The sequence below is a fragment of the Propithecus coquereli genome, unplaced genomic scaffold (assembly GCF_000956105.1).
Source record: "Propithecus coquereli isolate 6110/MARCELLA unplaced genomic scaffold, Pcoq_1.0 Scaffold545, whole genome shotgun sequence".
NCBI classification, from domain to species: Eukaryota; Metazoa; Chordata; class Mammalia; order Primates; family Indriidae; genus Propithecus; species Propithecus coquereli.
In genome coordinates, this window is record NW_012151341.1 from 1,229,365 (window position 1) to 1,241,976 (window position 12,612).

Below are 12,612 nucleotides of genomic sequence, written 5' to 3' on the forward strand. Positions count from 1 at the left end.
CCCAGTGAGACCCATACTGGACTTATGACCTATAGCACTGTAAGATAGTAAGTGTGTGTTGCTTAAGCCAAAAAAAAAAAAAAAAGGTAAATTATCATACAGACAATATAACAAAAGAGCAGACGAATCTCATCATAAAAGGCTTTTTCCTTGGTAAACTGGTTAGGCAGGGGTATGACCTAACAAGTGTTTAGACTTTTGAGGTCTGGGTAAGGAATCTAAAACTTCTGGTCAGTCCTGAAAAACCTGATGGGCTCATATCAAAGGATGTACACTTGTCAGAAATTTAATAAAAATAATCCTAGACTCATATATGTGCAAAAATTACTATAGAAACTGCGCTAAGCAGGTATATCTGTTTATTCGTGGCTGGGTGTACATCTGCAATGTGGCTTCTAGCACTGCCTTCTCACCCATCCACACATGGAAGCTTCCTCCCAGTCACAGGAGAGTGGCTCTCAGGCCCAGCTTCGACCCTCCTCCTCTCCCTCCATCTGAAAAGCTCCTGCTGGGCATGAAGTCAGAGGGAGGAAGGAAATTCCCAGAGGATGGGATTTCTTATATGCAGGACCCAGAATATAAATATATGTTCCCCTCAGCTGCAGTGAACTCAGATCACTGAGAGATGATGGCTCAGGCCAGTAGATTTCCAATTCCTCTCTTGCAGAACAAGTAGTCATCCACAGGAAAAGCTGAGAGCCAGCAGCCATGGAGGGGTGAAAGTGCCTGCTACTTCCGGAGGTGAGCCTGAGAGTGACCAGAAAGCCCTTGGACGCAATCAGTGTTCCCATTGTCCTCCATCTATTCGGGTCTCTCGGCATATTGAGAAACCTCAATTGCTGGGCTGCTATGTCAGCAACTAAAGGGGGTGGTAAAGCAATTGACTCTATTCTTCAAAACTTTAAAAAAAATTTCTTTTTGTATGGATTGTTTTTCTTTTCCTGAGAACTAAATTGACATTGTAGTGGTTTTTGTTATATGATCCCTTTTCAGCAATGTCAATAAACATTTATTAAGAGCTGTGTAACAATAAAAACAGGTAGCAGCCAATGAGTTATTATTGTTTTAAGATTGTTTCTACCCCTTTACAAATATACATCATTGATTACAATAGCTCTGTGATATAGAATTTCCCATTTTACAGATGAGGAAACTGAGGAACAGGGAGATTAAATGATTTCCCTCAGTCACACAGGTAGAAAGTAGGTGAGGCAGGATTAGAATCCAAGTTGGTCTGACTTCAGAACTCCTAGTCTTGACCAGCAAGATACAATTTAACAAATTATGTGGTAGAAGCTGCCATTGTGTAACAGGTTGAGTTCATACTAGGCTGCACAGTCATGCTTTAGGGACACCCTTATCAGTAGGGAGCAGTGTGTACTAAAGAGGCTTCAAAGGGACTGAGACATGAGTTTGAATTCCAGCATAATTACCTGACATTTGAGCCCAGGCTTCCCCACTATAAAACTATGGTAATGGCATACCTGCTTTGCAGGGTTATCATGATAGTTAGATTTAACATGCACAATGCTCGGTGTAGAATAAATCGTAGCCACATTGTTATTTCGATGATATATCCAGATATAACTTTTGTAACTAGCCCAGAAAATGGACTTAAGCAGTGTTGGACACACTGGAGTTTGGGGGTCCCTGGGGTTACACCAATATATTCTCGGGGGATCTCTAAGTTTGAAAAACTGAGCTAAAGTATTTCTGTATTGTGGACACACACAGTTACTGCCTGTGTTTTTTCTGAGGCGAAAACAGGGTGGCAGGAAATAGTACCTACTTAGAAAAATAATGAGTTCCCTTATATAACAGCTATATGTATTGTTCACACCTGCGTAAATAAAGGAACACAAGACAGAGAGAAAAGTCATCAGAGGAAACAAGGCCCACACAAGGAGGCAAAAGGCAAATATTCCATATGTAGATGCAGCCTGGCTGATGGCCAGGACACCATACACATGGTGCTTCATGACATGATGGGGGAAGGTTCTGGAAAGATGAATATATATATAGTCCCTCACCTTTCTGGATGGCAGTGTAAGCCATACTTTCCCACTAAGGATCATTGCTGGGGCTTTCTTTGGAAATAGTACAATGGAAAGCAAGGTGCCGTCATCTCTATACCAAAAAAAGGTAAATGAGCTTGGCAGTAATGCAGAAATGCCAACTTCGTGACAATTTCTTACATATACATATATATTTTTACATTTCCTGCTTTGTAAAAATAAAGAATAAGAGGGAAGAATCAATGAATGTTCTCCCAGTGGAAGGGATGGAATTAAAGCATCTGACGGAATAAATTAACATTGTTATCTTTAAATGAATTTCCTTGCTAGAGACTGTCTACCTTTAAAAAATATTCTAGATAAAGTCCCTATGGGATCCCCAATGTAAATTAAGATGCATTTCATCAGATGATAAGAATGCAAGAAAACTTATGGAGATCATAATTTTTAAAAGCTTAGCCAAATTGGCTAAGGTCTAATTTCACAGTAGTTCATATTTTTGTTCAGGTCATACCATTTTGGTAAGGTGTGAAAGTGCCATCTCCTTTATAGGAAAGATCCAACCTCCCCCCTAGGCATTGACTCTGGTGTTGCTGTCCAGCTACCTCTTCACTTAAGTCTAACCTAACCTGCCTTTCCCTCACCCCTGTATTGTTTGGGGAAATCATTAATCTCCGCTCAGTAAGATCCTGCAGCTCCTCCTCACCATGGGGCAAGCTGCATAGAGAAGCAGTGAGAAGCAGTTTGATTACAAACCAGGATCTGCAGTTGCCAGGGGCTGCCCTCATGGTATTTTAATTGGGGGCTATTTGAAATTTCCTTTGGCTTTCTCCGTGCACAGTCTATCACTGTGTATGACCCGTGTTTCCTACTGTCATCCCTTAGGCCTCTTGGGTTCCTCAGTTACTGCTGTTCAGACAACTTCCCAGTATCTTTCTGAAGCATCTGTCAGAAGACTTCAGGGTGTTTTGGGCACCTCACATACCCTTTAAGTCAGACTATTTCAAGCATATCCTTCAAATATGGTTAAACTCAATTCTGAGGTTTAGCTGCTTTGAAAGCCACTGTTACTTTAAGTGCCTCCCTGGGACCTCCAAAAGTGAATTTTGAATATTCCACAAGACCCATAAGACTACATTTTAGGTCAGACCTTCCAAAACACCCTCTCCTTATTTACTGAAAATCTGTTTAACTATTTTCACATGATGTGTTAACAAATGTCATTGTATTCATAGAGATTATTCCAAGAAGATTAAAGGTCATGCTAACCCATTTGGGCCTCATAAATCACAAATGCCCTCAAACTCAGGAAAATTCCTACAAAGTTGGAATACTTCTCCAGTGGCCTAGACAAAGTTTATAACCAAACAACTTACAACTTTTAAGGCGATTTCTAAGGGGAAATACCAGGAGGAATTCAATCAGTACATACACACAGAGGATCCATGAAAGTGTTTCTTCTGCATTTACGAGAATGGGTCAGAGATGACCTCTGTATTCTCCAATCTTTAAGCAGAGCCCTCTACACATGAATGATACCCTCATAAGGGAACCCAGGCCTCTGAAATCAAAGAAGCCTGTGGTTTTTCCAATTGTATTATCAGAACCCTTATCTCCTGAGTGAGCTTTTCCTGGGAGCCTGGCAGGAAGGACAAAGCAAGTCAGCTTTATGCAGGAATGAAACAGTGTTTGTTTGTTTTTTAAATCATCTTTTGGGTACCCACTTTGCACCCAACATTTTTTGTGTATCATCTCAGTTGTCTCTATTCCTCACAGTCTTTTGAGATAGGTATACATACCCCCAATTTAGCACGCTTTCGAATTCCCTTTCTTGCTTTGTTTTTCTTCATATCACTTCCACTTTCTGACATATTGTATAATTGTTAATTTTGTCTATTGTCTGTGCTCACTAGAATGTAAGCTTTAGGAAGGTAGGTTACTCTTGTTTTGTTTTATTCACTGCTACTTTCATGGAACCCAGAATAAATGAGTGAATGAATGAATGACTAAATGAAGTGAGGCCCAGAGAGGCTGACTTTCCACCAGAAGACTAGCGAGTGCTGGAGGTCTGAACCCAGGCCATGTGCTGTGCTGATGCACTAGATGAGCAACGGTAGCTGTGTGGATTAGAATCTAGGCCACACTCCAAGGAAGAAAGAATGTGCAGCATTTAGTGAATGGTTGACTAGTGAAGAACTGTGTGCAGTCAAAGAAAACCAGTGGTGTGTAAACAAAGCAGGGACATAAGTTCAACTTCCAATCCTTGACATCTGTGGGGACGGTGAAACAGAAAACGTGAAGCCTGGCAGTCAAAATGTAAAATGCCCACCTTGAAGTCCTTCACATTTTGGCAGGGAACAGCACGTGGAGGATGGTGTCCACAATACTGTAATCTGCATATGTGGCAATCTTCAAGGGTCTGGCCTCAAGTATCTTTTGCTACTGTGTGACCTCAGGCAAATTCTTTAACTTCTGTAAATGGAGATAATTTACATGGGTTTTCCTAAGACAGACCAATATTATGAAAGTAAACACAAGAAGGAGACGCTGCCCATCATGTAGTAAATGCCTAACACACATATTTCTATTATGTACATTTGGTGTAGCTGGAGAACAGGGGGTTTAAAAGGCGATCAGTAGGGAGAATTCAGAAATGCAGCTGGGTCCATTCTTTCTGTTAACCGTGCTAAAGGATTTTGAGCCTGGTATAGGACATCTGCTTTGCTTGACAGCTGAACTGGAATGAATGACACTGGCTAGGGAAGTTCCCCAGAGGGCTTTGTCGCAGATGAGTGAGCCAAGCAGGCCTCAAAGGGTGACTCTGGGATGGAAAGAAACGTCCCAAAAAACCCAGGCCGTTTTGCAGGTTTTCAATTCGGAAGGATAAAAAATATTATGGACAGCCAATAGCACACCACCACCACGTCAGGACACGTCACTGTGCCCATTTTATCACCACAGCCACCCTATGAAGCAGATATTTTTATCTTCACTCTAACAACGTGGAAGAAGTTAGATGATTTAACGAAGGTGGAACGATTTAACGAAGGTGGAACATCTAGGCAAAGGTGGGGGACACAATTCAAACTCGGGCTGCCCCACTCGAGGTCCTTTATCCCGCACTTCTAAGGACCAGGGGTCAGAATGACATTTTATTAAATGTGCCAGGAAGGGCTGACATTCCTATGGCGATAGGGTTCAGAAACATGAGTAAAACTAAATGTTTCGATCTTCAGATTTGCGACGTGTTGCGACTATCCTCCCAACTCTGTGCTCATATGCTCAGGTACCTGCACTTTTAAAACAGGTTAGGTAGAAACTCGACTTTTCCCCCTCCCTCTTCTGTTGGATGGAGGTCGTGGCTTTAAAGATTTGTTCTTCTCAGTTCCTCTGCAGGACATCCTGCCTCTACCCTTCCTGTCCCCAGGTCCCCGTGACCGAAACGTCTTGGAGTGGGAAATTCTGTGAGAAATGGGGGGGTGACTGAAACGTCTTGGAGTGGGAACTTCTGTGAGAGATGGGGGGAGGATCGGGGGCGTCAACTCCAGCGCAGGCCTCCTCCAGTTGAAACTGCAAGATACCTAATGAAATATAGGAGTTTTGTTCCAAGGGCTGCCCATAAAAGGTGCGGAGAGAGGAGCGCGACAACCCCCACCTTCGTCGCACACGCTCCTCCAGGGGCGGCCTGCCTGCAGCAGAACTCCAAAATTGGCAACCTGGGCCTCACAGCCGCCTTTCTTTAGCCCACATTTCCCAAACCACGGAAGAGGCGAATGACTAAAAATGCAAATGGCAGCGGGGGCGTCGGCGGGCTGGCCCGTGGGTGCGGGGCGTCGGGCGAGGGGAGACACCGCGACCTCGGGCGCCCTCGCAACGTTCACGGTGGGTGCAAAGCGCAGGGAGGGACGCTCCGAAATGCCGCTCCCCGCCGGGCCGCTGCCCCCGCTTCCGCCTCCCAGGCAGCGGCGGGACAATGCGCTGCCTCTTTTCCGCCGGGGCTTAGGGAGGGGAGGCCGGATTAGGGCCCGCGCCTTCCGGCCACAGCCCTCCCGCGCCGCGCCGGCCGCACACAGGTGGTTTTCCTCTCGGGAGGGGCGGCCTCGGCACTTTTATATAACAATGGGGCTTTGCGCGCCGGGAATGCGCCTCCTCGCCGCCGCGGCCCCCACCCGGCCACGCCTCCATCCGGCTTCCAGTCCGCCCGCCCGCCCGCCCGCCCCGCGGCGCCCTGGCCGAGCGCAGCTGGCTGGCCTGGCCAGCACCTCCAAGAGTTACCTGCTGGCTCTGCAGGGCGGCAGAGACGTTCCCCACGATTCCCTGGAAGCCAGGAGCCGGCGTATGTGTGGGGGTGTCCCGGCAGGCACTCCTCGCCCCCCACCCTCCCCAGGCCTCTATGGAGCCCGGAGTCCTGCGGTCAGCCCCGCACCCGTCCACGGGGTCGTGCAAGGCCCGGTGCTCGCTGAGCGGGGAGGAGGGGACAGTGGGGCGGTGGCGAGGAGCGTAGCGCGCAGGCGCCGCCAGTGCTCCCAGGAGTGCCCGGCGTTGTACTGGGAAGGGGGCGGCTGCGTAGGCAGGGGAGGGGGTGAGGAGGTGCCCCTCAGACAGGCCTCCCTGTCTACTGTGACCAATCGCCGAGTCCGCCTGCTGAGCCCCCGCAGCCTGCAGGCCTTGCGGGTGCTACTTCCCCACGCCTTGCCGGTAGCAAGGAGTGCGGCGCGTCCCAGCACTCCTCGCCCAGGCAGCCCCGCCAGACTGGCTCCTCCGTTGGAAGCTGAGCTCCTTGCCCAGAAATCATTAATGAGCACGACCCCCCAGCACGCGATGGGGAGGTGACTTACATCCCCGGAACAATGGCTCCTAACGCCCCACTCCGCTGGAGCGGAATACAGAAGTATTGGACTGCCAAGAGTTTGTTTCTGCACTCTACATTTTTTTTTTTAATAAAACACCGCCGAAAAAAAAATAAAGCTTTCTTCTGATTTTCTGGACAGCTAGACATTTGTTTGTTTGTTTGTTTTAAAATGTTTCAACAAAATCCTGGTTTGTTTCAAAAGATGTTGGATTAGCATTTAACACCTCGTCGGTCACTAAAGCCCAGTTAGTTCACCAGCCCCAACACAGCCTCGGCTAAAAGAACATCAGAGCAAACAGAGCTGGGCTTTTTAAACTGGCAAACAAATGCCACACACAGCCTAAAGGAGGGCGGGGGGTTAAGACGAACTCGGGTCCAAATGAGTTTGAAGGGAATGAAAAGGAAAAAAAAGTTAGCACAAGTTTTCCTAAAGCTAGCTCGCGAGCACAAGCGTCGCGAACAAGGGCTTTTGTGCATGCTAATTGCACCATTTGTGCGCAAAAGTTCCGACGCAAAGTGTGAACTCTCAACAGAAGGAAACATGAGACAACTGAAGTGCCCTGGTTTATGTGCCCTGCTCCTCCTCCGCTGCCGCCTCCTCTTCTTTCTCCTTCCTCCCGCCGAGCCCGCTGTTGAAGCTTGTTTGCACTGGGGCTTATCCGGAGCGGAAATTCCTTTCCGTTTTTGTGAATGACAAACTCATTAACAATTCATCAACACAACCTGTTCCAGCCGGCCCGTCCCCACGGCAACAGCCCCTTCCGCAGAGCGCTCATTGGCTGGCCGGGAGAATGTATCCATTGAGACGCTCACTGTTTGTATCCATTGAGGAGCTGCCTCGCGCAGGGGGTGTGCGAGGGCTGAGTCCAAGGGATAGTGAGCAAATCGAGTCTTGAATAATCCGGGGAGAAAGACGCCCGGGTAGATTTGAGGTGCAGCTTTAGAGGGAGGGATTAGGAGCCGCTAGACTTTTTTTCCTCCCCTCTCAGTAGCACGGAGTCCGAATTAATTGGATTCCATTCACTGGGGAGGAACAAAACTGTCTGGGCAGCTTCATTCAGAGAGATTCATTGACACTAAGAGCCAGCGGCTGCAGCCGGGCGCAGAGGGAACCGCCGGCTTCACTTTAGTCTCGCCTTCCCCGACCGCTAGCCTCGGCTTGGGTAAGGCGAGGCGAATTCAACTCCGCTCCGAGAGCGGCGGCTTCGCACGGTGCGCTCAGCCTATGCCTGCCCCGAGGGGCGTCTGGTAGGCATCCCGCCCTCTCCCGCAGCTCGACCCTCATGATAGATACGCTCAGACCCGTGCCCTTCGCGTCCGAAATGGCGATCAGCAAGACGGTGGCGTGGCTCAACGAGCAGCTGGAGCTGGGCAACGAGCGGCTGCTGCTGATGGACTGCCGGCCGCAGGAGCTGTACGAGTCGTCGCACATCGAGTCGGCCATCAACGTGGCCATCCCGGGCATCATGCTGCGGCGTCTGCAGAAGGGCAACCTGCCCGTGCGCGCGCTCTTCACGCGCGGTGAGGACCGGGACCGCTTCACCCGGCGCTGCGGCACCGACACGGTGGTGCTGTACGACGAGAGCAGCAGCGACTGGAACGAGAATACCGGCGGCGAGTCGGTGCTCGGGCTGCTGCTCAAGAAGCTCAAGGACGAGGGCTGCCGGGCGTTCTACCTGGAAGGTACGTGCCCGGGGAGCTCCGCGCTCAGGGCAGGGCGAGGGGCGTGGGGCTGCGGACTGCGGGCTGGGTGCGCGGACTGGAAATGCCTCTGTTGCGCTCGCTCGGCGCTTCCGAGCCGCGCTGCCGGGTTAGGGGCCGCCCGCCGGCAAGGTAGGGGCTGCGACCCGCGCGCGTTCCGCACCGCAGAACCAGGCCCGCGCAGAGTCCGCCCGCTTCCGGCCGCGGGCTCTTGTAACGAGTTCTGCGTCTTCTTACCCAGAACGTTGTCCACTTAGCCCTGCTTTCTATCGCTCCATTTTGAATTAAGATCTCCAGGACGGGAGAGGTTGTTGAGGGTGCAGATTGGCACCTCCTGGCTCCTTCAAATACTCAAAGTTGCAATTATGTGCATTTCCGGATTCAAAAGAATAAGGATTCCCAGGGGAAGCGAGCCCGTTCGTTCCATTCCTGAGGGTGCACATTTAAGTGTATTTCTCTTACATGTATAGCCCTGCATGTAGAGGGGTTCGTGGGGTGCTCGTGGGGTTTCTTGAGCCCGGCTGCGGTTCCCACAAGCTGTGAAAACTACTACGACATCTCGGGTTACACGACTGCTTTTCTCGTTCTGGCAGGTGGCTTCAGTAAGTTCCAAGCCGAGTTCGCCCTGCACTGCGAGACCAATCTAGACGGCTCGTGTAGCAGCAGCTCGCCTCCGTTGCCAGTGCTGGGGCTCGGAGGCCTGCGGATCAGCTCTGACTCTTCCTCGGACATTGAGTCTGACCTTGACCGAGACCCCAATAGTGCAACGGACTCGGACGGCAGCCCGCTGTCCAACAGCCAGCCTTCCTTCCCCGTGGAGATATTGCCCTTCCTCTACTTGGGCTGTGCCAAGGACTCCACCAACTTGGACGTGTTGGAGGAGTTCGGCATCAAGTACATCTTGAACGTCACCCCCAATTTGCCGAATCTCTTTGAGAATGCAGGAGAGTTTAAATACAAGCAAATCCCCATCTCGGATCACTGGAGCCAAAACCTGTCCCAGTTTTTCCCTGAGGCCATTTCTTTCATAGGTGAGACTAATTAACAGTTTTCGCTCTGACATTTAAATGCAGAACTCCCAGTCATTCATGGCGTTTAAGCTGTTAATCGTTCTTACTGCTTGCTAATTTGTCGGACTGCAGGTCTCTAACGTTTCTAGGGCATTCTTAAGTCTGGTTTATCTTCTTGCTAAGGAAAGAAAAACGTGCCTTTGACATGGCTGCAGACCACAGGTGAATTTGAAGGGCTGTTTATTGAATCTTTGAATTTAGTCACTTGGAAGGGAGGCCGTTCAAAATCAGACAGCAGACCTTTCCCACACAGAGTCTTTGGACTCAGGGGAAAGGCTAGATAGAAGTACTCACTGTAGACAGGAATTCTAGCATTGCTTTATAATTTAAAAAGACCCAGGAGTTATTTTAGGACATCAAGTGAGTTGTTGGAAAGCAGTATGAATGCTAAATGTTATCCAGTTGAGTGATACTGTGATACTGGTAACAGTGAGCCGGTGGGTAACCTGAGCCCAGCAGGAAGAACTGTGGGCTGGAAGCCTGGGAGAAGTGAATCTCCAGGCATTGTAATGCATTTCCTATTACAAAGGAACTCATTTTCAGGCCATGTCGACATCCTGTTCCTCCTAATGGGCTGTCCCCTGTGACTTCCCTCTCTCTTTTAAAATGCCTGAATACCTCCATTGTTAGCTGCACAACATTTGGAGAATAATTTAATAGACCCTTGCAGTCTGCTTGTCTGTATAAAAGGCATTCACGACCATATTGCAGGGTTTCTGGTATTCACATGCTGAGGCAAAGAATGCACACATTAAGGAGTTTTTTGTTGGCAGAAATGTAATACAAAAGGTCCCTTCTCAGAAAATATCTGAAATATGTAATTGTGTCCAGTGAACATGTTTTATCTCAGTGATACAATTTCTGCTGCCTTCAGGGCAAAACTGCCACACACGAGTGTTTTTTTATCTTTTTTTTTTTTTTTAAAGTTCAGCTTTTAGACTGATCATTCACAAAGGGTAGTTTTCAATCTACTGAAATCTTGCCTTTCTTTTTGTGTTCACAGATGAAGCCCGGGGCAAAAACTGTGGCGTCTTGGTGCATTGCTTGGCTGGCATTAGCCGCTCGGTCACTGTGACTGTGGCTTACCTTATGCAGAAGCTGAATCTGTCAATGAACGATGCCTATGACATTGTCAAGATGAAGAAATCTAACATCTCCCCTAACTTCAACTTCATGGGCCAGCTGCTGGACTTTGAGAGGACGCTGGGACTTAGCAGCCCCTGTGACAACCGGGTTCCAGCACAGCAGCTGTATTTTACCACCCCCTCCAACCAGAATGTCTACCAGGTGGACTCCCTGCAATCCACGTGAAAGGCCCCACGCCCTTCCTCACTAGGATGTATCCGGTCCTTCAGCAGTTTCTCTTGGCAGCATCAGCTGGGCTGCTTTCTTTATGTGTGGCCCCAGGTGTCAATATGACACCACCTGTCTGTATTAGACAAGGTTACCAAGTGTGGAATTGGTTATTACAAAGAGAGATTTGCTCCATTCTCTTTGGAAGAACAGGACATGCTGTACAGATACAGGCAGTAGGTTTGCTCTGCACCCATGTGTACAGCCTACACATGCAGGGACTGGGATTCGAGGACTTCGAGGTATATAGGGTAGGACCAAATGGTAGGGTAGGAGCATGTGTTCTTTAGGGCCTTGTATGGCTGTTTCCTTTTGATTCTGGAACTGACTATATATTGTCTTCAGTGAAGACTGATTCAATTTTGCATATAGAGGAGCCAAAGAGAGATGTCAGCTCTGTATTCGTGGTATCAGTTTAGAAAAAAACAAAGTCTGATACTCCATTTGATTATTGTAAATATTTGATCTTAAATCACTTGACAGTGTTTGTTTGAATTGTGTTTGTTTTTTTCTTTGATGGGTTTAAGAGAAATTATCCAAAGGGCGAAAGAGCAGTATGCCACTTCTTAGCACAAAAAATGGAAAATTTTGCTCTTTTCTAATCCAAAGGGTATATTTGCAGCATGCTTGACGTTACCAATTCTGATGACATCTTCATGGACACTATTATCAATAAGACCTTGTTATGGCGCAGTCTGTAGTCTCTTTCGTGTATCTTCCTCATGATATTTTCTTCTTAATGTAGTTTGACTATGCCTTACCTTTGTAAATATTTTGGCTTGTGTTGTCTCAAAGGGGATATCTTGGAAAGACACCAAAATCATGGGCTCACTTTTTTTTTTTTTAACTTCAGCTGTGCTAAACAGTATATTACCTCTGTATAAAATTCTTCAGGGAGTGTCACCTCAAATGCAATACTTTGGGTTGGTTTCTTTCCTTTTTTAAAAAATTTGTATAAAACTGGAAGTGTGTGTGAGAGCATGGGTACCCATTTGATAGGTGAAATGCATATGATTGTGAAAGAAGGAGAGTTAAGTTGCTCCATTCTCTTCGTGGTGTAAAGTTTTGAGCTGGAATTTATTATAAAAATGTAAAACCTTAAGTTATTAATAAATAACTATTTTGGCTATTGAATGTGTATTTTTAAAACAACCTCTTAGTTGTACTTACATGTGAAGTGACATACTTTAGAATTTTTCAGTTGGGGACTAATATTGGCTTGTAGATATAGCAGGGCAAATTTCTTATTTTTTAAGCTATTTCTAGAATGGTTTTCAGGTGCAGTTTATGAAATTCATCTTTTGCTTCAAATAAAGATGGCATCATAGAATGGACTGTCTGTATCATGTATATGGATGATGCTTTCTATGAGTATTGTTCCAGCTTATTGAAGGAGATATTTAATGCCCCTGGAAAAAAAATGAAGCCATGCAGCATAGCTTGCTCAGGAGTAAGATTTGGATATTCATGAACAGCCCTAAAGAGGTGTTCCAGAATAACAAGGTGACAGCCACACATTAACCTCTGTGTTCTTTCCCATCAAGAACCTCTGCTCAATAATGCTTAGACATGTCAGGGAGAAAGGGATAATCTTGTTTCCAGTCTGTTGCTGTCTGGCAGT

The 12,612-nt window shown here is 47.4% G+C and overlaps 1 protein-coding gene across 1 annotated transcript; it reads left to right on the forward strand.

The window, feature by feature from the left end:
• The first annotated feature begins 7,329 nt into the window (after positions 1-7,329).
• DUSP6 (dual specificity phosphatase 6) lies at positions 7,330-12,125 on the forward strand. Its single transcript, XM_012657560.1, has 3 exons — positions 7,330-8,550; positions 9,162-9,599; positions 10,642-12,125. The coding sequence occupies exons 1-3, from the start codon at positions 8,151-8,153 to the stop codon at positions 10,947-10,949; spliced, it is 1,146 nt and encodes a 381-aa protein (XP_012513014.1). The 5' UTR covers positions 7,330-8,150; the 3' UTR covers positions 10,950-12,125.
• The last annotated feature ends 487 nt before the right edge of the window (positions 12,126-12,612 follow it).